The sequence below is a fragment of the Pristis pectinata genome, chromosome 11 (assembly GCF_009764475.1).
Source record: "Pristis pectinata isolate sPriPec2 chromosome 11, sPriPec2.1.pri, whole genome shotgun sequence".
Taxonomy (NCBI): domain Eukaryota; kingdom Metazoa; phylum Chordata; class Chondrichthyes; order Rhinopristiformes; family Pristidae; genus Pristis; species Pristis pectinata.
Window position 1 is genome coordinate 84,841,220 of NC_067415.1, and position 23,908 is coordinate 84,865,127.

General features: G+C 45.0%; 1 protein-coding gene across 1 annotated transcript in view; it reads right to left on the reverse strand.

Moving 5' to 3' along the window:
• LOC127575669 (dedicator of cytokinesis protein 9-like) overlaps positions 1–23,908 on the reverse strand; it is a 189,008-nt gene that overhangs the window by 8,930 nt on the left and 156,170 nt on the right. The window contains 5 exon segments of the mRNA XM_052025558.1: positions 1,844–2,054; positions 3,879–4,025; positions 6,347–6,460; positions 7,918–8,040; positions 16,097–16,203. Of these exon segments, the coding sequence (XP_051881518.1) occupies positions 1,844–2,054; positions 3,879–4,025; positions 6,347–6,460; positions 7,918–8,040; positions 16,097–16,203 (702 nt within the window).

Here is a 23,908-nt window from a genome sequence, read left to right on the forward strand (position 1 = left end):
CTGCAGCCACAATGTGCAGAAGTTTTGAAGTGCTCCATCAAGTCACTCATTCCTCAGCCTTCCCCTCTGTGGAATACAGAACCCTTGCTGCTTTGATCACAGTGCCTCTCCTCTCTCCATTTCTGGGGCTTGCTAATTGCCCTTTGGTTGAATTCTGATCTTCATTTGCTACGAAATTAAACTTGCATTTACAATTGTACAAATCATTGTCAAGAGGCTCCCAAATAGTTCACAAAGCCGATGTACAGAAGAACAAACACGAGAGCTGCAAACAACTACAAGTTCCATTTATAGATTCCATCATAGAATACAGAACAGTACAGCACAATACAGACCCTTTGACCCACAATGTTGTGCCGACCTTTAAACCTCGCCTAAGACTATCTAACCCCTTCCTCCCACATATCCCTCTATTTTAAATTCCTCCATATGCTTATCTAGTAATCTCTTGAATTTGACCAATGTACCTGCCTCCACCACCGCCCCAGGCAGCGCATTCCATGCCCCAACCACTCTCTGGGTAAAAAACCTTCCTCTGATATCTCCCTTGAACTTCCCACCCATTACTTTAAAGCCATGCCCTCTTGTATTGAGCACCGGTGCCCTGGGAAAGAGGCGCTGGCTGTCTATCTATTCCTCTTAATATTTTGTACATTTCTATCATGTCTCCTCTCATCCTCCTTCTCTCCAAAGAGTAAAGCCCTAGCTCCTATAGTCTCCCCTCATAATGTATACTCTCTAAACCAGGCAGCATCCTGGTAAATCTCCTCTGCATATTCCATCAAAATCTTTTCCCCAGGGTAGAAATGTCTAATACTAGAGGACATACATTTAAGGTGAGAAGAGGCAAGTTCAAAGGAGATGTGCAGGGCAAGTTTTTTTTAAAACATAGAGAGCGGTGGGTGCCTGGAACAGGCTGCCAGGGGTGGTGGTGGAAGCAGATATGATAGTTGTGCTTAAGAAGCTGTTAGGTAGACACATGAATATGCAGGCAGAAGAGATTTAGTTTAATTTGGCATTGTTTTCAGCACAGAGATTGTGGGCCAAAGGGCCTGTCCCTTTGCTGTACTGTTCTATGTCCTACATGGCACTGTTGATGTCCCAACTGGAATGGTACAAAAGCAACCAACTCTGATCCAGAAGAGATGTTAGCACCATAACGAAAAGTTCTGTCAAAGAGATAGCTTTTCATAAAGAATTCCTTCAAAGGAGAAGTAAGCAGAGAGGTGCAGAGGTTCAGGCTGTGAATTCCAGTGCTGGGGACTCGAGCAGCTGCAGGACCAGCCACCAGTGGGGCAGTGATTACATCTGGGGATAGTCAAGAGGCCAGAAATGCAGGGGTCACACACACTCAGGTTACAGGGCAAGAGATCTTGGATTGAGAATAGAGAGAAGGTTCCACATATTTTTCCAACCTGTGGCATTTTCTCCTAGAGGGATGTAAAGGCCAAGTTGCAGAATATATTTAAGGAGACAGATAAAGTTCTGGGCACAAAAGGGGCCTGAGAGGAGAGCAGGAATATGGTACTGAGATAGAGGACTGGTCATCATTGTGCTGACTGAGGGGGCAAGATGAAAGGTGAAGGAATCTACTCCTGCTCGTGGTCCTATGTCCCACCTTGAGTACATACAGAGACCAAAAACGTGCTTGGTGATATGAGGTTTGGATTGGAGGAGTGCAAGAGATGTTGAGGGTTGTAGGAACAAAGGAGATTTCAAAGACTGGGAAGGGATATGAAAATAGTTAAGTGAGTGTTAAAATGGATGGGTTGAGTACAGGGGATGAGTAACTGGGTGGGATGATATTCACTGATGGGATCAAGTGCTGAGGCATGGCACTCACTGGTTAGGATAGTTCTTCGCTTGCACTGTTGATCCACTCCTCCTTGCTTCTTTCCCGACACCGTGAAAGGCATCTCAAATACAAACCGCTGAATGTTGTGGCTTTTCTCAAAATCGGTCTTCCTGTCCTGCAATTCCTTCTCATCAAGAAACGGCGTCACGTAGGTGACTTGAATGTAGGCGTACTTTGAGTCCAGGTCCTTTGGATTGACCTTGGTAGAAGAAAAATACCGTAATCAGAGAACATTGTGAGGAGTGCAGCCAGTATCCTTACGTCAAGGAACAAACCTCACCCAAGTTACAAACAGAAGATTCACAGGGGGAAGGAAGCAAGGGCATAACTGAAAGTCAAAAAAAAACCTCAGATAATGAAAATCTAAGACAAAAACAGAAAATGCTGGGAATACTCAGCAGGTCAGGCTAGTCTTCTACCTGAGAAGTTAACCCTGTTTCTCTTCCCACAGGTACGGCCTGACCTGCTGAGTACTTCCAGCATGTTGTTTTATTTTAGTATAATCAGTAGCCTGTGATCTTAAGCACGAGTCTATTGATGCAAATTCCCTCTAGTTTTCCTTCTGTGTCTCAGTATCGAATCATTCTTGGCAGATTAACAGGCCCTTCATCCAATTATGCTTCCGTGTGCAGAACGACTGCGTTCAGACCAGCGGGAAGTGTGCGCTCTGTTTCCCCAGGCGTTAGTGCTGGGTAGCACAGCTTCTTTGGAGGTACATCAATGACCCGGACTTGGTACATGGGTACCAGTTCATTATTTGTGAATGGTACAAAGATCGGAAAGAAAGTGAGAAGCAAGGAGAGAGCTAGCAAAGAATTCCCGGAGTGTTTGGACAGGCAGAGGCATTACGATGGGATCTGGTGCAGGGGTGGGAACAATTGTAGGACAGGTGCAAGGAGGAGGATTGGGGTAATCGGGCAGCTCTTTCCAAGAAAGCTTGTACGGTAAAAGTGCTCTGACGCAGGGTTTCAACCCAAAACATTGACAATTCCTCTCCTCCCACAGATGTTGCTCAACCTGCTGAGTTCCTCCAGCAGATTGTTTGTTGCTTTTGTACAGCAAAACTCCATTAATCTGGCATGCCAGGGACTTTGGCAGTGCTGGATTTTCTGGACTACTGGATGTTATTTCCATTAGTACCCCAACACACTTTGAATTCACTGTTTTACCAGATGTTATGTGGTAGTATAATGAATTTTCCAGTTAACCAGGTAAGTTCCAGGTAAGTTGAAAGAGAATGCTGAACCAGGGCCCAGGTGAGTTGGAAGGGAGGGCAGGAACCAGGGCCCAGGTGCATGGGAAGGGAGGGCAGGAACCAGGGCCCAGGTGAGTGGAAAGGGAGGGCAGGAACCAGGGCCCAGGTGAGTAGGACTACCACTACCAGGTGAGCCAGGTGCCAAACCACCGGGATCTCTGAATCGTTGGACAGTGAGTTAACAGAGTTTTACTGTACATGTGATGGAGCCAATAGGTTCCTTCACTCTGCATCCACCAACCATTTGAATGTCTTTTTAATATTGTGTTGTCTTTATAAAAAATTAGCTGCACTTTAGATGTCCACTACTGGTCACAAAGCACTTTTTCCTCTCACTCACTCAGGAGGATACTGTGGACAACTGCCCCTCCCTAATGAGAAGGTGGAGGTGATCCATCTTCACAAAGTGCTCCAGTCTTCATAGCTAAATGCCCAGCATAAAATTTATATAAAAATAAAATGAATACATATATATTACACGCATCTCTTACTGGGACACAACACACAGGCACGCAAGCATGCAGCAAATCCATTCAGTTCAGATGTAGGAGTTGGCTGAAGGTATTTGAAAACAATAGCCCAGATTGGGCTGAGTGTTTGAACCTTGTAAGTTTTTCAGAAGTGTTGAAGTTTTGGAAGTTCCCACAGTTATTACACAATTACTTTAAGCAAAGCAATGCCTCTGAGAGTCACAAGTAAGTGATAAAATGCTTATAAGGGCATAGGACTGCCAAAGAAGGTAGGGTTTTGCAAGACTGCTGTTCTTACCTTTCCATCATCATAGATTATCCTTACATTCTCCGAGCCAAACTTGTCTGAATAAAGCTTCAGGAGGCGCTGAGAGATCTCCGACAGCTGTGTCAGCTTTGGCTCTTTATAAATATACTCCTTTCCATCCTCATCTTCAAAGAAGCCCTGTCAAGAATGACATCAGGTGAGTGAAATGTACCCTAGCACGTGAACACATGAAACAATGAACCAAAGTCAAACCCATCAAAAACTTGAAGACAACAAACAAAAGATTCTCCAAAGTCTCCTCAAGACCACCGTTAACGCCAACTGATTTCACAACATTTTTTTCATGGATCCCACTGATACTAATTTCCAGCTTTAGGATTCCAAGGATTCACACCAGTCAGTGCCAGGGCATTTTATTGAACTTCGTGTAGTGTTATCATATGTTTTAGCAGGTAGAGCTAGCTTGGGGAGGAGAATCTGGCTGCTTTTGTATTTCTGTGAGACAAACAGATGTGAGTTTGCTGGCCGTTTTTACGCAGAAACACCTGGAACTGCTTTTCAGGTTAGTGCAAGGTCACCACATTCGAATCGCAAAGCTTGAACAGGACGGGAATAATAAACAGAATTATTTCACAAATCACAGTCAAGACTTTGCAACCAAATTAATCAAAGACATTTTGCAACAAGTGTTAGACTTTTGTTTTAAAAATTACATGGATTATGAAAAATTAGTTATTTTTGCTTTTCAATTCAAAAGAACCTGTGAAGTTAATTCTATCATTTCTGTTAAACAATTTCTGAGAACTTAATGATATTTCTGTAGAGGACTGGCATTTGGAAAGTATTGTTTCTTCAAATAAGAAGTAAGCTGTGTGATAAACTCCAAGGAGTTGGTCCTGTTATAATGCTCACGATACCTCAGCAATATTGGCCCTCAAAAGCAGTCCATATTGTGTGGTTCAGGTAGCGTTTCCCAGGGATTCATTATCTAGATTCAGGACCTGATGTACAGCATTGTCCCAGACCCCGAAGGTCGGCTCAGATGTGCAAAACAGGTACATGGGGCGTGGAAATAAACCGATCTTAACGCGGACAAATAACTGGGTGCGGCAACAGGTATCATTCCAGTTTTTGAACAGAATGGGTGATGTGTGAGAAGTCTTCCAAGTACAGATGATAAACTGACATTAAAAAACACTATCCACAGCAAATCAGTGCGCCTTTAATGCAGCAAGGCTTACTGCATCATTTGTTACCTCCACATCTTTCTCACTGTCTGTAAACTGGTATTGCTATAAAAGTTATAAGAGACAAAGAACAAAGGCGATAATTATGTTTTTTCCAAGTACTTACACTAGAAGTAATGACCTAAAACTAAAAACACACCAAACTTAACGACCAATTAAAAAAACTGCCATCAAACTTCAATCTTATACACACAAGTATTTTTTTAGTGGTGATGTAGTGCAGTGGAAGGTGAACTGCTTAGCCCAGACTTCTAGATTTCTACATGCATCACTATGAACAAAGCAAGGCTGTGAATGGCATTCGTAACACATCACCTCTTCCCCCGGCAGTTACGTGTAAGGTTACGACTGCAAAGCAGACAATGTCAGAAGCAAGCTAGCGAGGTCACACCAACAACACACTACAAGCTCACGGCTGACATGGAAGGTGTCGCTACACAACTTACCGCTGCCTTCAAGAGGAAGAAAAGGTGGAAAGGAAAATATTAGTGAAAAGTCTCAACACAAGCTCTCAGTGCCACAAACAGAAAAATCAATGAGCAAAACGTTTCATCTTAGTTATATATATATAAAAAAATCAGCATTCAAAAAATAAATCAAGAGTGGGATTTTGCTTCAGCCTCCTAACTTCCACGGGATTTTGATCTCCTGCAGGGACAATGACATTAAACGTCCATTTATCTATTAATGTCCCAATTTCAGCTGCTGACACCTTTGAGATCAGGCAGTGGATATTTGAAGTCCCCTGAGCGTTAATTAGGAAAAATCCTTAACTACTGCAGTTTTTTATAAAACAACACAGGAACCTACTTGGTACATTGTGTTTGTGTTAACTCTTTCAGAGAACTTGAAAAGTAGCCCCACTCCAACACTCTTTCCCCGTAACCTTTCTCGCTTTTTGAGCATTTACTCAGTTCCCTCTGAATGAACCTGTTTCCACTACATCCTTGGGCAGTGGGTTCCAGATCACAGCAACTTGCAGAGTAAAAACTTCATCTTCCCAATGACTTCTTCCCCCTACTCCATCCCATTCCACTCCAATGTCCTTGAATCAGTGACCTCTCGTTACTGCCCATTGGAGGTGGTCCCTCTGATTTTACTTAATTACCACATTTATAAGTTTTATTTAAAACAAAACTAGCAAAGAGAAGAAACAATCAGCTCATCCCATGCACTTGCTTACTGTAAAGACAGAGCTGTACACTGCCAACACTGACTACATCAGACACTGAAAGGAAAAGAGAAACTCACCTGCCCAAAAAAGCCGACTCGAAAGTAGGTGCCAAGAAGTCGCTTTCCTGTGTGCATAACCTCTGCGATTTTCTTGTAAGCTTGATGGAGGGTTTCATAGAGATGAGCAAGTTTCTGTTCAGGCATGAAACTGAGAGTCACAATAAATCTCTCCCCCACAAATTAATTTAGCAAACTTTCAATAGGTTAAAACAAAAGGGCTACTTTTGTTTCAGTTCTTTTGGAGAGGATTTTATAGCTCTGTGCCTGTGTTCCTGCCCTACCACCAGCCTCCTACCTCTCTCCATCTTCCCATCTCCATCTCCTGCTATGCTCCTCTCTGCCTCCTGTGTTTATACAACCTATCTCCGCTCTTCACCTTGACCTCTTTCTATGGGAGAGAGTTCCACTTGTGGATCAAGGTTTCTCCTGAATTTTTTGCTGGATTTAGTCACAATCCTGAATTCTGGTCTCCCTGATGTGGAACTACTTCTAGGTTGGATCACACAGAAATTTGAAAGACTCAACCTAACAACATGAGAAACGGGAGCAGCACTAGGCCACTCTGCTTCTCAATCCTACTCCACCATTAACCATGGCTAATCTAACCTTGGCCTCAGTTCTATCCCCCTGCCCAGTACCCCTAGCTCTTGGATTCCCATGTAGACCAAAATCAAACTCACCTTTGAATACACTCAATGACTGAGCATCCACAGCTCTCTGGATTAGACCCGCCAAGAAGAAATATCTCCTCATCACCATCTTAAATAGGCAGCTTCCTACCCTGGGACAATACTTATTAGTTCTAAGTTCCAACACCTGGGAAAACATCATCTCAATTCTGCTCTGTCACGTCATACCCCCTCAGCTGAATACATCACGGGCACATCGCTCCCCACCATTGAAAGTACCTACATGAGGTGCTGCCTCAAGAAGGCAGCATCCACCATCAAAGATCCCCACCATCTTCTCGCAGCTCCCATCGGGCAGGAGGTACAGAAGCCTGAAGTCCCACACCACCAGGTTCAAGAACAGCTACTTCCCTTCAACCACTCAGTTCCTGAACCAACCAGCACAGCCCTAATCACTACCTCAGTACAGCAACACTGTGATCACTTTGCAGTACAATGGACTTTATCTTTATTTTGATCTAATTGTGCTCTTTCTTGTATAATTTTTGTATAATTTACATTTAATTTATATTTTTCTTGTGAATGTTGTCTCTCTAATGCTATGTGCCTGTGATGCTGCTGCAAGTAAGTTTTTCATTGCACCTGTGCACACATGTACTTGAGCGTATGACAATAAACTTGACTTTGACTCTCAAACAAGCCACTTCTTAAGTCTTTGTCAGGAAAGCAGCCTCATCTTTCCTGCTAGTTCTCGTAAACCTCACTTCTAATTCCATCGTTGCTAATCTTTGTTCACACCTCAGAAGACATTATGACATTAACATATGAACTGTCGGTCAGTAACTTTCAGTCAGGAATGCCGAAGGTACAAGAGCGATTTACTTGGTTCTACAGCTCAATCCTGCTCTGTCACGTCATCCCCCCCACTCAGCCCAATACATCACAGACAGATTCACTCACCTCAAACTCCTGCCTTTTCTCATAAACCGGGATGATCAGTTTGTAAACATTGGAAATGAGTTCGTAACGTTCTGCCTTCCAGAGTCCGTCTGCACACTGTTCCAACAGCTCCATCAGCACATCCTGTCCAAACAGGCAAAGCACAAGTTTGTACTATAATCAAGTACCTGTTCTAGAACCAACAACAGAGAAGGATGTTCTTCACCCACTGGTGCCGTGCACGAGCTCCCCATTTAGTTGCACTCCACGACCTTTTAGCACAACTGCATTGAACTTGCTTCCACTGTCCTTTTAGGCATTCCTAATTACAACTATAACAAATCGTGCTTGCCCTGCCATTCGATAAATTCATGGCTGATCTTTCACCCTTGCACGATGTCTTTATTGGTTGGTGCACTGAGTACAAGAGTGGGAAAGTCACGTTGCAGCTGTATAGAACTTTGGTTAGGCTGCACGTGGAGCACTGTGTGCAGTTCTGGTCGCCCCATTACAGGAAGGATGTGGAGGCTCTGGAGAGGGTGCAGAAGAGGTTCACCTCTTATCTAGGTGGCTTTTAAATGTTGCTAATGTGGTCGCCTCAACCACTATTTCTGGCAGCTCATTCCAAATACGCACCACCCTTTGTGTGAAGAATCTGCCCCTGATGTCCCTTTTAAATCTCTCGCCTCTGATCTTAAACTTATGCCCTCTTGTTTTTATCATCTCCTCCCTGGGAAAAAGAGGCAAGAGGCCACCTAGATAAGTACATGGATAGGAGAGGTTCAGAGGGCTATGGGCCAAACGCGGGCAGTTGGGACTCGCTCACTGGGCAACACAGTCAGTGATGGACGAGTTGGGCTGAAGGGCCTGTTTCCGTGCTGTATGACTCTGAGTTGCACTGCTCCTAGATTGTGCTTGAAACTTTCCAATCTTTAACAGGGTGACTAAAACTAAACACAATACTCCAAGTGAGGCCTCACCAACATCTTATATAACTGTAACATAACCTCGCAACTCCTATACTCAGTGCCCTGACTGAAGGCCAGTGTAACAAACACCTTCTTCACCACCCTGTCTACCTGTGACGCCGCTTTCAGCGAACTGTGCACTTGCATCCTCGGTCCCTCTGTTCCATAATACTCCCAGGGCCCCACCATTCACTGTACAAGTCCTACCCTGGTTTGATCTCCCAAAAATGCAACACCTCACATTTATTTGGATTGAAAGCCATTTGCCAATCCTCAGCCCACATACCCAGCTGATCAAGATCCCCCTGTAATTTTTCATAGCCTTTCATAACCATGGTAGATGGAGTTCAACCTGGAAAAGTGTGAAGTGATGCATTGGAATATCGAATTTGAAGGCAGAATACAAGGTTAATGGCAGGACTCTTAGCAGTGTGGAGGAACAGAGGGATCTTGGGGTCCACATCCATAGATCCCTCAAGGTTGCCGCGCAGGTCAATAGGGTTGTTAAGAAGGCGTATGGAGTGTTGGCCTTCATTAGTCAGGGGATTGAGTTCAAGGGCCACGAGGTAATGTTGCAGCTCTATAGAACTCTGGTTAGGCCACACTTGGAGTATTGTGTTCAGTTCTGGTCACCTCATTATAGCAAGGATGTGGAAGCTTTAGAGAGGGCGCAGAAGAGACTTACCAGGATGCTGCCTGGATTGGAGACCGTGTCTTATGAGGATAGGTTGAGTGAGCTAGGACTTTTTAAAGAGGAGGAGGATGAGAGGTGACTTGATAGAGGTGTACAAGATGATAAGAAGCATTGATTGAGTGGACAGTCAGAGACTTTTTCCCAGGGCGAAAATGGCTAGCACGAGGGGACATAATTTTAAGGTGATTGGAGGAAGGTATAAGGGGGATGTCAGGGGTAAGTTTTTTTACACAGAGAGTGGTGGGTGCGTGGAACACACTGCCGGCAGAGGTGGTGGGGGCAGATACATTAGGGACATTTAAGAGACTCTTAGATATACACATGGATGATAGAAAAATGGGGTGCTATGTGGGAGGGAAGGGTTAGATAGATCTTAGAGCAGGATAAAATATCGGCACAACATTGTGGGCCGAAGGGCCTGTACTGTGCTGTAGTGTCCTATCTTCAATCTTCTACACAACCTACAGCACACCTATTTTAGTATCATCCACAAACTTACTAACCATGCCTTGTACATTCACACTCGAGGCTCTGTTTTCTTTTTGCTGGTTCAACTCGCCATTGTGCTCAACCCAGCCTTCATGGTTAATCACAGCCCTTGAAGCAGAAATTTAAACCGGCTCTTTTGAGTCCCCAGCTATCAGCCACACTTGATCAATTGATTTAAAAATAATTACTAAGAAACAGATGAACAAGCACCCATGAAACTGATGAATTTGAATCATCTGGCACAGAAACAGGCCCTTCAGCCCATCACATACATGCTGACCATCATGTACCCATCCATACTAACCCCAGTTACCAACACGTGATCCATGACCTTCGATGCCTTGGCAATTCAAATGCTTCATCTAGGTACTTCTTAAGTGTTGAGAGTAGCTACCTCCACCCCCTCAGGCAGAACGTTCCAGATTCCAAACACCCTCTGGATGAAAAATTCTGCCTCAGATCCCTTGTAAATCCCTTACCTCTTATCCTAAACCCATGCCCTCTAGTTTTAGATTCCTCTGCTATGGGGAAACGTTCCCTGCTATTTACCCAACCTGTGCCCCTCACAATTTTGTACACCTCCGTTCAGCTCTCCCTCAGCCTCCTTCGTCCTAAGGATAACAAACCCGGCCTCTCCACTTGCTCCTCAAAACTGAGACACACCACCCCAGGCAACATCCCGGGGAATCTCCCCTGCACTCTCCCCGTGGGATAAGTTTTTAAAACGTCACGCGTCTGCTGTGATCTGGGACCTGCTGCCCGTAAGGGTGTTGGAGGCAGATTTGACAGGAACTTTCAGAAAGGAGAAATTGTAAGGATGCTCATGGCAGTGGGACTGAGACAAGACGTCCCTCGTGACATAGGGTCACTGTTTTTTGTAATAACACGATCTAGCCATTATGTAATAATGGTCTTTTAGCATTTATTCCAACAATACTGTGTGAGACATCACCACTGCCAGGGAGACCAGGCAGAACTCCTTTGCTCTTCCCCGAGACCATGGCGTGGGAACTGGCAGCACCCCAGTTCAAACATCGAACCAGAGGGACAGGTCGTTGAAAGAGCAGGCACTAGTACAGTGGGCTGAATGGCCCACTTCCGAGCTGGATGTCTGTAGGATTCTAAATCTCTGTACAAGTGAATTGCCTGCCATTAATGCACAGGAAAATGAAACAGCAACAACTTGCTGGGAGACTGCCTCACCCGAAAGAGCACAGAAAATCTGCAAAGTAAGCCTTCAGTGCCATAAACATCAAAACTGCAACATAATCTGAATATAACAATCAAAATAACTGTGCTGTAAATATAAGTACCACACAATCAGTTGCTTCTGTTATAAAGACAGGCCACGTGATAAAAAGAAGTATGATAAGCAATAAAAGTGGCCACAGCAATAAATCCATAACCAGTGCAACAAAGGTTGTAAAGCCCATAATGTTTCCTGGTTTACTGTATCCTAATAATGAAAAACAAATCTGCTGGAAGTTAACTGGCTCCTGAAAAAAAGAGACAAGCATTGCAATTTTAGTGGACTCTGCCCAATACATCACGGGCACATCCCTCCCCACCATCGAAAGTATCTACATGAGGCGTTGCCTCAAGAAGGTAACATCCATCATCAAAGATCCCCACCATCCAGGCCATGCCATCTTCTCGCAGCTCCCATCGGGCAGGAGGTACAGATGCCTGAAGTCCCACACCACCAGGTTCAGGAACAGCTACTTCCCTTCAAGTATTCAGTTCTTGAACCAACCTGCACAACCCTAATCACTACCTGAGTATAGCAACACTATGACTACCTTGTGCTACAATTTTGTTTTTGTTCTTTCTTCATATTATTTGTTTAATTTATGCTTTTGCTTGTGAATACTATGTCTCCAATGCTATGTGCCTGTGATGCTGCTGCAAGTAAGTCTTTCATTGCAGCTGTGCACACATGGACTTGAACAAGCCACTACTAAAGTCTTTGCCAGAAAAAAAAAGCCTAATCTTTCCTGCTAGTTCTTGTAAACCTCACTTCTAATTCCATCCTCGATAATCTTTATTCAGACAACAGAAGATGTTTTCATTGCACCTGTACATACTTGTGTATACGACAATAAACTCGACTTGACCTCAGAGCAAAACACCCTGGTATCACTGAAAATGGCCCGACCAAATACAATCAATGGTTTATGCATGTGGAAATCTAACAGAACGAAGGACTTGGAATTTTACAATTCACTTCTCCCGAACTCAACTTTATTTTCCAAATTTCTCCGTAAGATTCAGTTCCATCAGAAGCCAATAAGCCTTATCCATTGCCGTTATTACCTGCAAAAGATGCTATTTCAACACTCACCTGCCTCCATACTCTGTGTGAAGTTGAGCCTGTCCCGCACTCTGTTGCCTGTTGACTAATTTTCCCAAACCCTGGTCCTCCATCATGGGGACACCTTTGCTCCTGACCCAGCTAGTCCAAGGTTTTAAAATTCTCACTTTCATTTTTAAATCCCTCATGGTTTCATCTCTCTCTCCCCCTCCCCCTACAGTCCTCCAAACCCTCTACATTCCTCCAGTTCTGGCCTCTTCAGCACCCCAGATTTGACCTCTCCACCACTTGTGGACCAACCCTCCACTCCCTGGGCCCCGAGCCCCGGGATTCCCTCTCTAGACCTCCCCACTTTTCTTCCAACCATCCTGACAAGCAACGCCTTTGAACAAGTTGTTCAACTCTGATGTAGCTAGGTCTGAAATTTTCATTGAAAGCATCCTATCCGGATGCATCACGGCTTGGTATGGCAACTGCTCTGCCTGAGACAGTAAGAAACTACAGAGAGTTGTGGACACAGCTCAGCACATCACGGAAACCAGCCTCCCCTCTGTGGACTCTGTCTACACTTCTCGCTGCCTCAGTAAAGCAGCCAAGATAATCAAAGACCCCACCCACCTCAGTCATTCTCTCTTCTCCCCCCTCCCATTGGGCAGAAGATACAAAAGCCTGAAAGCACATATCACCAGGCTCAAGGACAGCTTCTACTCCGCTGTTATAAGACTATTGAACAGTGCCCTAGTACGATAAGATGGAGCCTTGACCTCACAATCTACCTCATTATGGCCTTGCACCTTACTGTCCTCCTGCACTGCACTCTCTCTGTAACTGTAACACTTTATTCTGCATTCTGTTATTACTTTCCCTTGTACTACCTCAATGCACCATTGAACCAATTTACCAATCTTTCTCTTATTGTTTGTCACATCACAAGGACCCGCACTGTCAGCTGGCATTTATGTTCCATTACTGCCTACCTTATCGCATCCTTCTCCCCCTTGTATGCTTATCCAGTTTCAGGTGACAATAACAAACCAATTTGCCAATTTATCTCTGTGAAAAACTTTGAGGTGTTTTGAGTGGGTTAGGAGTTAGGACACAGCTGGCAAAGTTTAGAGAGGGTGGAACGAGGGAGGTCAGGCCAGGAGTGGACCTGATGGTTACTGGGGCACGAATGAGGGTTTTAACAGTGGTCGAGCTGGAGTGGGGGTGAAGATGTACAGGACCTCCCCAGGTTGTCAACACTCGACTTATGTACAGCCCATACACATGAACGAGTGTTTGGGAGACCAGTGGGATAGATTTGCTGGGGGCTGCAGGTATCTTCTGCCACGTGGGAACTCACTTCTCAGCAACATCATTGCACTTTGCAGAGAATGGTTGAGTTGGCCACCCTGGTTTAACTACATGTTGCGCTTGGTTTTTATTTAAATATATTGTTGATGCCTGCGTTTCTGACCTGCGAATTGCTTGGGTTATGAACAGTTCTCAGGAACGGAACCCTGGGGAGGACGTGTACGGTGTCACAGAGGTGGGGAAATGGAAGTTCTAGTGGTGGTGTGGGTACTGACTCATCTCTGGGTTAAACTGGAGCACATATCTGATTACTTCCTGTAAATCTCCATCTCCATGGTGCTGCCTTCTTCTGCCTCCAATTAAAGGTGACATTGTGTGAAAAAAAACATTTTAAAAGTTTCAGCAATGATTTATCAGACTGACACAAACAAAGTCAGCAGAAGGAGGGTGAAATGAAGCACTGTCAGCTTTGGCTTATCACAGGTTCGATAAGGATTGCCTGGTGATACAGCCATATGAATTATACAGAGTAATGTTCACAGAGTGCACGCTTCCCAAGGTAGAAACACCCGACTATATAAGACAATAGATTCCCTCCAAGCAGTCCCTCTGGTTGGGGAACAGCAGTGAGAGGCAGTTGGGAGCTTATTCTGCTAGGGTATCCTCCACACTCGAACCAGATTCCACTCACTGTCCAATGGGAAGGGCTTAACTCACATTCCCGTTCTAAGTTGCTTCTGAATAATCTTCGATCTTCCACAGCTGACTCAGGACAGCCAAAGCACATCTCGAGTGGCAATTATCAGTAATTCAAATTAACACTGCAAGCAACTATAACAAGCATCAGTTTAAATATTGATTATGATCCAATGGATGATTAACATTTGCTGCTATAACTTGGTGATAAAAGGTGAATAGTCCATTAAGGGAACGTGCATTTCTGAAATAGCTGATAATTAAATTTGCAACATCAGTGCATTCTTATCAGCCTGAAGTTTGCTTACAATGTACATTCTGCAGTTACTGATAATGTGGCAGGCTGCAATAGGAAAGATAGCACGTCTATCCGCTGTGACACTTCAGCCTCTGGAGTACTGCATGCCAGTACTGAGGCAGCGCTGCACTGTTGGAGATGAAAACTTTCGGATGCAAAGCCAACTCTCAGTTTTGAAGGGACTCAGAAGATCGCAGAGCTCGAGGCCAAAAAAGCAAGGCTCTCCCTGACTCAACATCTCCAAAACAAGGTCATTATCACGCTGCCACTTCAATTCACCATCCCATTGATGTCTGATGTCACCTCCTGCACTGTTACAACCAGGCCCAACACAAGCTTGAAGAACAACCCCTCATCTTCTCCTCCCCCTCCCCCTCCCTTCTTATTCTGGCTTCTGCCCTCTTCCTTTCCAGTCCTGACGAAGGCTCTCGACCCAAAACGTCAACTGTTTATTTCCCTCCATAGATGCTTCCTGACCTGCTGACCTCCAGCATTTTGTGTGTGTAACTCCTCATCTTTGTCTGGGCATGTTCCAGCCTTCTGGTTTCAACACCGAATTCTCCAGCTCTTTGTTTCTATCTGTCTCAGAATTGGCCACTTGTCTTCATGTTGGCTCAGTTTTTCTTATTCTATTTGTAGGTTGTCCCCTGGGCATGTCCCACAGCCTCACTACCTACAACACATTACATAGTGAAAGAAGCTAATGTGCTGCTAACTGCCCTCATGAATCCATTTGGACTCATCCTATCACAGACATTCCCATTATACCATGCACCCCTCCCCCACCTTCTCTCCTGCTGAAGACCAGCCTGTAATTCTCTCCCTCCCAGTTCTGAGGAAGGGTCCTGGACCAGAAACGTCAACAGTTTCTCCCTCTATAGATGCTGCCTGACCCGCTGACCACATTCTTTTTCTCCAGCACCTCCAGTTTTGTTCTGACTGTCTGTCATTCTCAAACTGCTGTTTGTGGGATCTTGCTGTGCATGGGTGGGACTGCCGGGTTCCCTACGTTACAACAGTGGCCACATTTCAAAGGGTCCTACACTGACCATAAAGCACTTCAGGACACAGAGGTTATGAAGGATATGGTAGAAATACAAAACGTTTCCCTCATGGAACTATTATCCTGAAACACAAATTTATTTCTAGGAAGACTGAAGCTGGAAGATATCTTCACAAAACTCTTGATGTCCTTGACATATTTTATCATAGTGTTATGCACCCCAAAATAGAATATCACATCCAACTATTAAGAAAGTTATATCGACCCATCAAAGCAGACAGTCCGTCAATGGTTCAACAAACACAGACACAGACACAGACACAGACACACACAGTACTGATCAGAAGGAAATGCCTTAGCAGAGTAGAAACACTGAAGTAAGAACTGTGATACAGGAAGAAGGCATTAACAGTGGCAGGTTGTGATCATGTCCAGGTCAACTCACCTCATTATAGTGGACATCTTGCATTCCTAAATCTTCCATCATTGCTGCTTCCTCATCGATGTTGGGTGTTATCACCTTAAATGCTGAGCAACCTTGCTTAAATATACCTGGAGAAAGGGGAAAAGTAACATGAGAGTGCATCTACCTCAATGATCTGTCCGTGTGTCATTTCCAACAGCCATTTCATAGAACACTACAGCAAACAGGCCAGTCGGCCCTTCTAGTCTGTGCCGAAACTTTATTCCGCTAGTCCCATTGACCTGCACCCAGTCCATAACCCTCCAGACCTCTCTCATCTAGGTATCTATCCAATTTATTCTTAAAACTTAAGAGTGAGCTTGCATTTACGACGTCAGATGGCAGCTCGTTCCACACTCCCACCACTCTCTGAATAAAGAAGATCCCCCTAATGTTCCCCCTAAACCTTTCCCCTTTCACCCTAAAGACATGTCTTCTCATGCTTATTTCTCCTAATCTAAGTGGAAGAGCCTACTCGTATTTACTCTGTCTATACCCCTCCAAAGGGTGCTTTGAACATTGCAGAGTTCCCCAAAGAACACCATTGGAGCAATGTCAAACAGAACTTGGGCTGTGGTTTCACCAAGAGCTTTGTGGGTCAGTGAGTACAGAGGTGAGATGACAGCGAGGGTCAGACATGGGCGGCTGAGTTTTAGATCCCTCAACACCTGGACACTTGATGATCTTGCTCAATGTGCCATCTGCCCTCGTAGATGACTATCACTTTCCTCTCTCCGTGCATATATCCAGCTTCCCTTCAAACCCATCTCTGCTCTCCACCTCACCCACTCCCAATGGGAATGAATTTCACACTCTGGGGAAGGGAAGTTCTCCTGAATTTTCTAAAATTATGGTCCATAGTTCTGATTCCCCAACAAATGGAACTTGTTTCTTTACATCATTCCCTCCAAACCCCTTGGATGTACGAAGGTCCTCCATCAGGGAACTCCTTCAGAAGAAAACAGTCCCAGCAACTTCAGCAGTTCCTGACAGTTTCTCAGCCGGGATCAAGTGACGATTCATTTTGACATCATTTTAAGTGGTTATGGAATGTAAACTGACATGTCCATTGGAGTAAGAGCAAGTCAACACAGACAAACTGAAGGTATACACACAAGGATCTCTTTTATCCAAACTATTGCTTGAAGTTGGTTAAAAATGGAATAAATACTAAAGAGGGGAAACAGCTTTTGGGGGAAAGTTAAAGTAGGAAAGCGGCATGGAGAGGCTTTAGATGGGAGTCTCAGAACGTGGGGCCCAGGCAGTTGAAGGCATGGCTGGTGTGGTGGTGAACGAACTGGGGATTATTAAGGGGCCTGAGTAGGGGGAATATAGAGATCCGGGAGGGTTGTGGGGTTGGAGGGAATTACAAAGACTGGGAGGAGGGAGGTTGGGGAGGTATTCGAAAACCAGGATGGGAATCTTACACTAAAGGTCCTGTTGTACAAGGAGTTGGGAGAACAAGTAATAGAGGCAGTGGGTGAATGGGTTTCAGCAATAGCAAAACAAGGGAACTCAACTATGATTTGTAGATTTTGTGAGCGTTCCCAGAAAAGACCTTTATGATACATTTTTTCACAGCATAGAAGGAAGCCACTTGGCCCATTGAGAATATACTGGCATCAGCACATTTCCAACAGTCCTATTCCCCACATTATCCTGCAACCCATTCTCCCTCATTGACTCCCCCCAATTCTCCTGCTCCCCACCTACACCACGGGGTAATTTACAGCAGTCAATCAACTTACCAGCACATCTTTGTGATATGGGAGGAAACAGAGGAAACCCAGGCATTCAAGGGAGAATGTGCAAACTCCACCCAGACAGCACCCGAGGTCAGGATTGAACCCGGGTCACTGCAGTTGAGGTAGCAGCTCTACTTTTGGAATATCTTAAGGATGCAGGAAATGATATAAGAACAAGAGATCATGCAGTCCCTTGAGCCTATTCTGTTAGCCAATCAGAGCGTGGTAGACACACAGCTCGGTTGCATTTACCCATGTTTGCTTCCCAGCTCATTATGCAAAACAAACTATCAACCTTGACCTTGGAAATTGCAATTAATCTGTTGTACCCACATCCTTTGGAGGCAGCTAGAGAGAAAAAAACTTGCCAAATTCTCTCTGAATTGACCAAGGTAATAAAAAGCTATCTTTCTTCCCCACTGGTAAATTGGACAATGGTCATGGAACAAAATAAATCATCGGATACAACTGTCAGGTTGAGAGGAAATCAGATGAAATGAACTCATGACCTCTAGTGGTTGCTATGTTTCTTTGGTGAACATTTGAAAAGCAAAACACTATTGCTTGGTGGCTAGAAGTTAATTTAAAATCAAAACATTAGAGCTGTACATATTAATTTTTTCCAATATTTCCAATTTTTCAAAGGAAAGTTTCATGCATTGCACGTTTTGGAAAGAGTAAGGGCACGACTGTCAGAGATGAGTGTTTCCATCTTCGGGGTTACTGAACTTCTCTCTGGAGAGTTTGAAGCCCTCCATCAGGACACCTCTTTGACCTCCTAAACAATCCAACATCAACCAGATTCAATGAAGTTTTGCAACAACATGATTCTGAAGCAGACCATATTTGCTATGCTGTGATTTGCTGAATTGCAAATGGAAATAAGATTAGATTTATTTAATCAAACCTATAGGATTTGGGAGCCAATAATGTTTCTGCTCATGGCTGAAGTGAATGGGGTGTTCACATGTTGGATTTCTGTCAAGTTTCAAACAATAAATTAACTCCAGTATCAGGAACAACTTTGACCTCAGCTTCAGCTGCCCTCAACACAGGCATTACAACTGAAGATTAGAGAAGAGCACCTGAATGCTCGGACAACCAGCAGTATCTGGGCAACACTCTCTCCTCCAAGTTACAAGGTGATGGGTACAAGTTTCACTTCAGTAACTCAAGCACAGAAACCTAGGCTGAGCCTCAGTAGCACTCCTGAGGGAGTGCTGCACTGCTGCAGGTGACACCTTTTTGGGGAGATATTAAACCAATGACACTTCTACTCATTCAAGTGTATGTAAAGGATCTGATTTGGAAGCAAAGCAGTGGAGTTCTCCACAGTGATCGGAAGTCAATACTTATCCCTCACCCTGCATTAACAAACCAGGTTATTTAGTCAGCACCTTGAATATTGTGGAATCTTGCTGGCTGAAGACAAGTTGTTGGGTTTCCTTCATTACTGCCTCAGTAAAGCAGCCAACATAATCAAGGACCTCTCCCACCCTGGACATTCTCTCTTCTCCCCCTTCCCATCAGGCAGAAGATATAAAAGCTTGAGAACACATACCATTAGGCTTGAGGACGGCTTCTAAACTTCTTTTCCTTGCTTCTAAGTTCTTCCACAGCCTCTCCCGACTCTACCCCGCTCTGCAATCTCCTCTGGCCCCACAACCCCCTGAGATCTCACCTTCTCCATTTTTGGTTAATTGATCATCCCAAAATTTAATCATAGAATCACAGAACAGTACAGCACAATACAGGCCCTTCGGCCCACAATGTTGTGCCGACCTTTAAACCTCGACTAAGTCTATCTCACCCCTTCCTCCCACATATCCCTCTATTTTAGATTCCTCCATATGCCTATCTAGCAATGTCTTGAATTTGACCAATGTACCTGCCTCCACCACCGCCCCAGGTAGTGCATTCCATGCCCCAACCACTCTCTGGGTAAAAAACCTTCCTCTGATATCTCCCTTGAACTTCCCATCCATTACCCTAAGGCCATGCCCCCTTGTATTGAGCATTGGTGCCCTGGGAAAGAGGCACTGGCTGTCCACTCTATCTATTCCTCTTAATATTTTGTACACCTCTATCATGTCTCCTCTCATCCTCCTTCTCGCCAAAGAGTAAAGCCCTTGCTCCCTTAGTCTCTCCTCATAATGCATACTCTCTAAACCAGGCAGCATCCTGGTAAATCTCCTCTGCACCCTTTCCAATGCTTCCACAATCTCTCCTCTACCGGCAGCCGTGGCTTCAGCTGCTGAGCTCCTGGGCTTGGGAATTTCCCTTCTGAATCTCTATGTTCTTCTCCTTAAACCCCACCTTCCAGCTGCAGCAATGTTTCACATGATAACTTCATCCAGTATTGTGCACTGTGCTCAGTGCTCACAATGTTGTCTCCTCAGCAATGGAGAAACCAACACAGATTGGTTGACTGCTTTGCAGAACATATCCCTTCAGTTCACAGGGGTGAACTCAAGCTTCCAGTTGCCTGTTTCTTTAATACTCCTTCCCATTCTTATTCTGACCTCACACTGTTCCAACAAAGTCCAACATAAGCTCAAACACCTGTCAGTGGACAACTTACAGACCTTACACACTGCATTCAACAATTTCAAACAGGTAGCCTTTGTTTGCTTCAGAGCCGGCCAGTTCTGATGAAAGATCATCAGCCTATCTGTTGAAGTACTGGTTGCATCATGGTCTGGGACGACAATTCGAATGTGCGGGAACGTAAGAAATTGCAGAAAGTAGTGGCCTCTGCCCAATACATCACGGGCACATCCCTCCCCACCATCAATCGTATCTACAGGAGGCGCTGCCTCAAGAAGGCAACATCTATTATCAAAGATCCCCACCATCCGGGCCGTGTCATCTTCTTGCAGCTCCCATCAGGCAGGAGGTACAGAAGCCTTAAGTCCCACACCACCAGGTTCAAGAACAGTTACTTCCCTTCAACCATTCAGTTCTTGAACCAACTGACACAATCCTAATCACTACAGTTTAGCAACACTATGACCACTTTGCACTAAAATGGACTTTATTTTTTTTTATTGTTCAATGTGTTCTTTCTTTTAAAAATTGTGTATAATTTATATTTAATTTTGTTTTTCTTGTGAATAGTGCTTCTATGATGCGATGTGCTTGTGATGTTGCTGCAAGTAAGTTTTTCATTGCACCTGTACACACATGTACTTGTGCATGTGACAATAAACTAGACTTTGAGTAGTGGACTCAGCCCAATACATCATGGGGACATCCCTCCCACCATCAGAAGTATCTACAGGAGGCGCTGCCTCAAGAAGGCAACCTCCGTCATCAAAGATCCCCACCATCCGGGCCATGCCATCTTCTCACAGCTACCATCGGGCAGGAGGTACAGAAGCCTTAAGTCTCACACCACCAGGTTCAGGAACAGCTACTTCCCTTCAACCATTCAGTTCTTGAACCAACTTGCACAATCCTAATCATTACCTCAGTATAGCAACACTATGACCACTCTGATCACTTTGCACTTAAATGGACTTTGTTTTGTTTTGTTCTAATTGTGTTCTTTCTTACAAAAATTGCATATGATGTATGGTTAATATGTTTCCCTTGTGAATGCTGCTTATCTGACGCTATGTGCCTGTGATGCTGCTACAAGTCAGTTTTTCATTGCACCTGTGCACACATGTTCTTGTGCACATGACAATAAACTTGACTTTGATCTCTCAGCTGCTTGACCTGCTGAGTATGTCCAGCCTTGTTTGCCTATCTCTCTTGGTCACCCGCCTTGGTATCTCCCTATGTGCTATCTACTTTGGAAGCACACCTTTGGATGTTTTACATCACAGGTGTTGAGTTGCCATAAGCTGATGTCACTTTCCCCAGAGGTGCTGCAGTTACCAATGATCCTGCTTCCTGAAGCCCCAGGTAAAGGATATATCATACCTTAACGTTAACTGTTACTAACGCTGCTGCCTGGACAATAAAAGAAAAATCTAACAAAACACTGCAACCATGGAAACAAAAGCGTTGAATTTCCTGCTGCAAAATGTCCCTCCCAGACTTTGCCCCATTGTTCCCCACACAAGGGCACACAGCACAGTAGCAAACTCAGCCTAGAACATCCATGCTAGCAATCCACACTGTTGCATCTCCCCGTGCTCTGTCCATGGTGTGGTGGCTTAGAGAACATCAGGTGCTTGCCCAGGTACATTTTAATTGTGGGAGGGTTTTCTGTCCCACCACTTCAGGCTGCGAGTTCCAGACCCCATCACATGCTGGGTCACAAGTGTTCCTTCAAATCTTCTTCCTCCATTTGCCAACTTCCTTAAATCCAAGCAAATGAGTTGTTGGCGTCTCTGCTGAGGGAAGCAGGTTCTTCCTGTTAACCCCAGTTAGACCCCTCAACACTTTACACATGCCGTCTTCCATTAGAGAAACAAACGACTACAGATACTGGAATCTAGATGAAAAACACGATGATGCTGGAGGAACTCAGCAGGCCAGGCAGCATCCGTGGAGAAAAGCAGGTGGTCAACGTTTCGGGTCAGGACCCTTCTTCAGGACTGAAGATAGGAAAAGGGGAAGCCCAATATATAGGAGGGAAAAGCAGAGCAGTGATAGGTGGACAAATGAGGGGAGGCGGGGTGGGCACAGGGTGGTGATAGGTAGACGCAGGTAAGAGTTAGTGATAGGCAGGTGCGGGGGAGGCGGGCAGAGCAGATCCACCGGGGGATGGGTCAAAGGTAAGGAGGAAACAAGGGTAGAGAAAAGAGGGATAGGGTCTTCCATTGGTGATTCTCAAAGGGGTGCTCACTGCTGAAATTATTTTGCTGCTTGGTGAGAAGCACAATTGACTTGCCGGCGTAGGTTGCTTCAAGCATGTGGAATGTGTGTAATTAACTCCCTCCCTGACTCCTTGCAAAATTGATAGGGAGGGAATGATTCATGTTCAAATGAGGACACAAGCCCTCTTATGCGCATATGGCTGGTACTTCGAAAGGTACATTGATAGATGCCTTTAAGAGCCACATGGGTTGAGCAGTGCAGTGGTTACATCACTGGGCTCGCAGCTACGATTCTGGACCATTGATCCAGAGGTACGAGTCCGAATCACACGATGGTGGCCGGGGAATTTAAATTCAAACAAGTAAAAACAAATCAGGCATCGAGAAAGTAAAAACTTAGTGTGAGCATGAAAGTACTGCGTTGTTGTAAAAGCACACCTGCCTTACTGATTCCAAATCAGTGGTCCTGACCCAGTTGGGGCATTGGCATGAATCCAGGCTCACCGATATCATGGAATCATACAGCATGGACCTTCCAGCCGACTGTCTGGTACACACCTACACCGATCCCATTTTACTCTCCCCACACTCCCATCAACCACCATCCTCCCCCCCAGCCCCCCGCCCAAGATTCTACCACCCACCCACACACTTGAGGCAATTTACAGCGGTCAATAAATCCACCGACCTGCACGCTTTTGGGATGTGGGAGGAAACCGGAGCACCCGGGGGGAAACCCACGCGGTCAGAGGGAGAACGTGCAAACTCCAAACTCCACACACACACACACACACACACACACACACACACACACACACACACACACACACACACACACACACACACACACACACACACACACACACACACACACACACACACACACACACACACACACACACACACCACCCGAGGTCAGGATCGAACCCGGGTCTCTGGAGCTGTGAGGCAGCAGGTCTACTAGCTGACTCCTCAATTCAGCTCAGGATGGGCAATAAATTCTGCCTTTGAGAGAAAAATTCACATCCTGCAAATGAATAAATAGGAGAAGTGGAGCTGTGCAAGGATCTGTGCTAACTACCATTTATTACACATCACCAAAGTGGTTGTTTTATTCATCACATTGCTAGTCATGGGAGCTTACTGTTCAGGCACCCTCCAGCCTTCATCTTCCCCCTCATCTACCCCACCCGGATCCACCTGCCTGTTTATCTCCGTCTTTGTCTGCTTCCACCTATTACCCACCTGCCTCTGCCTCCCAACTCCACCCGCACCCCCCC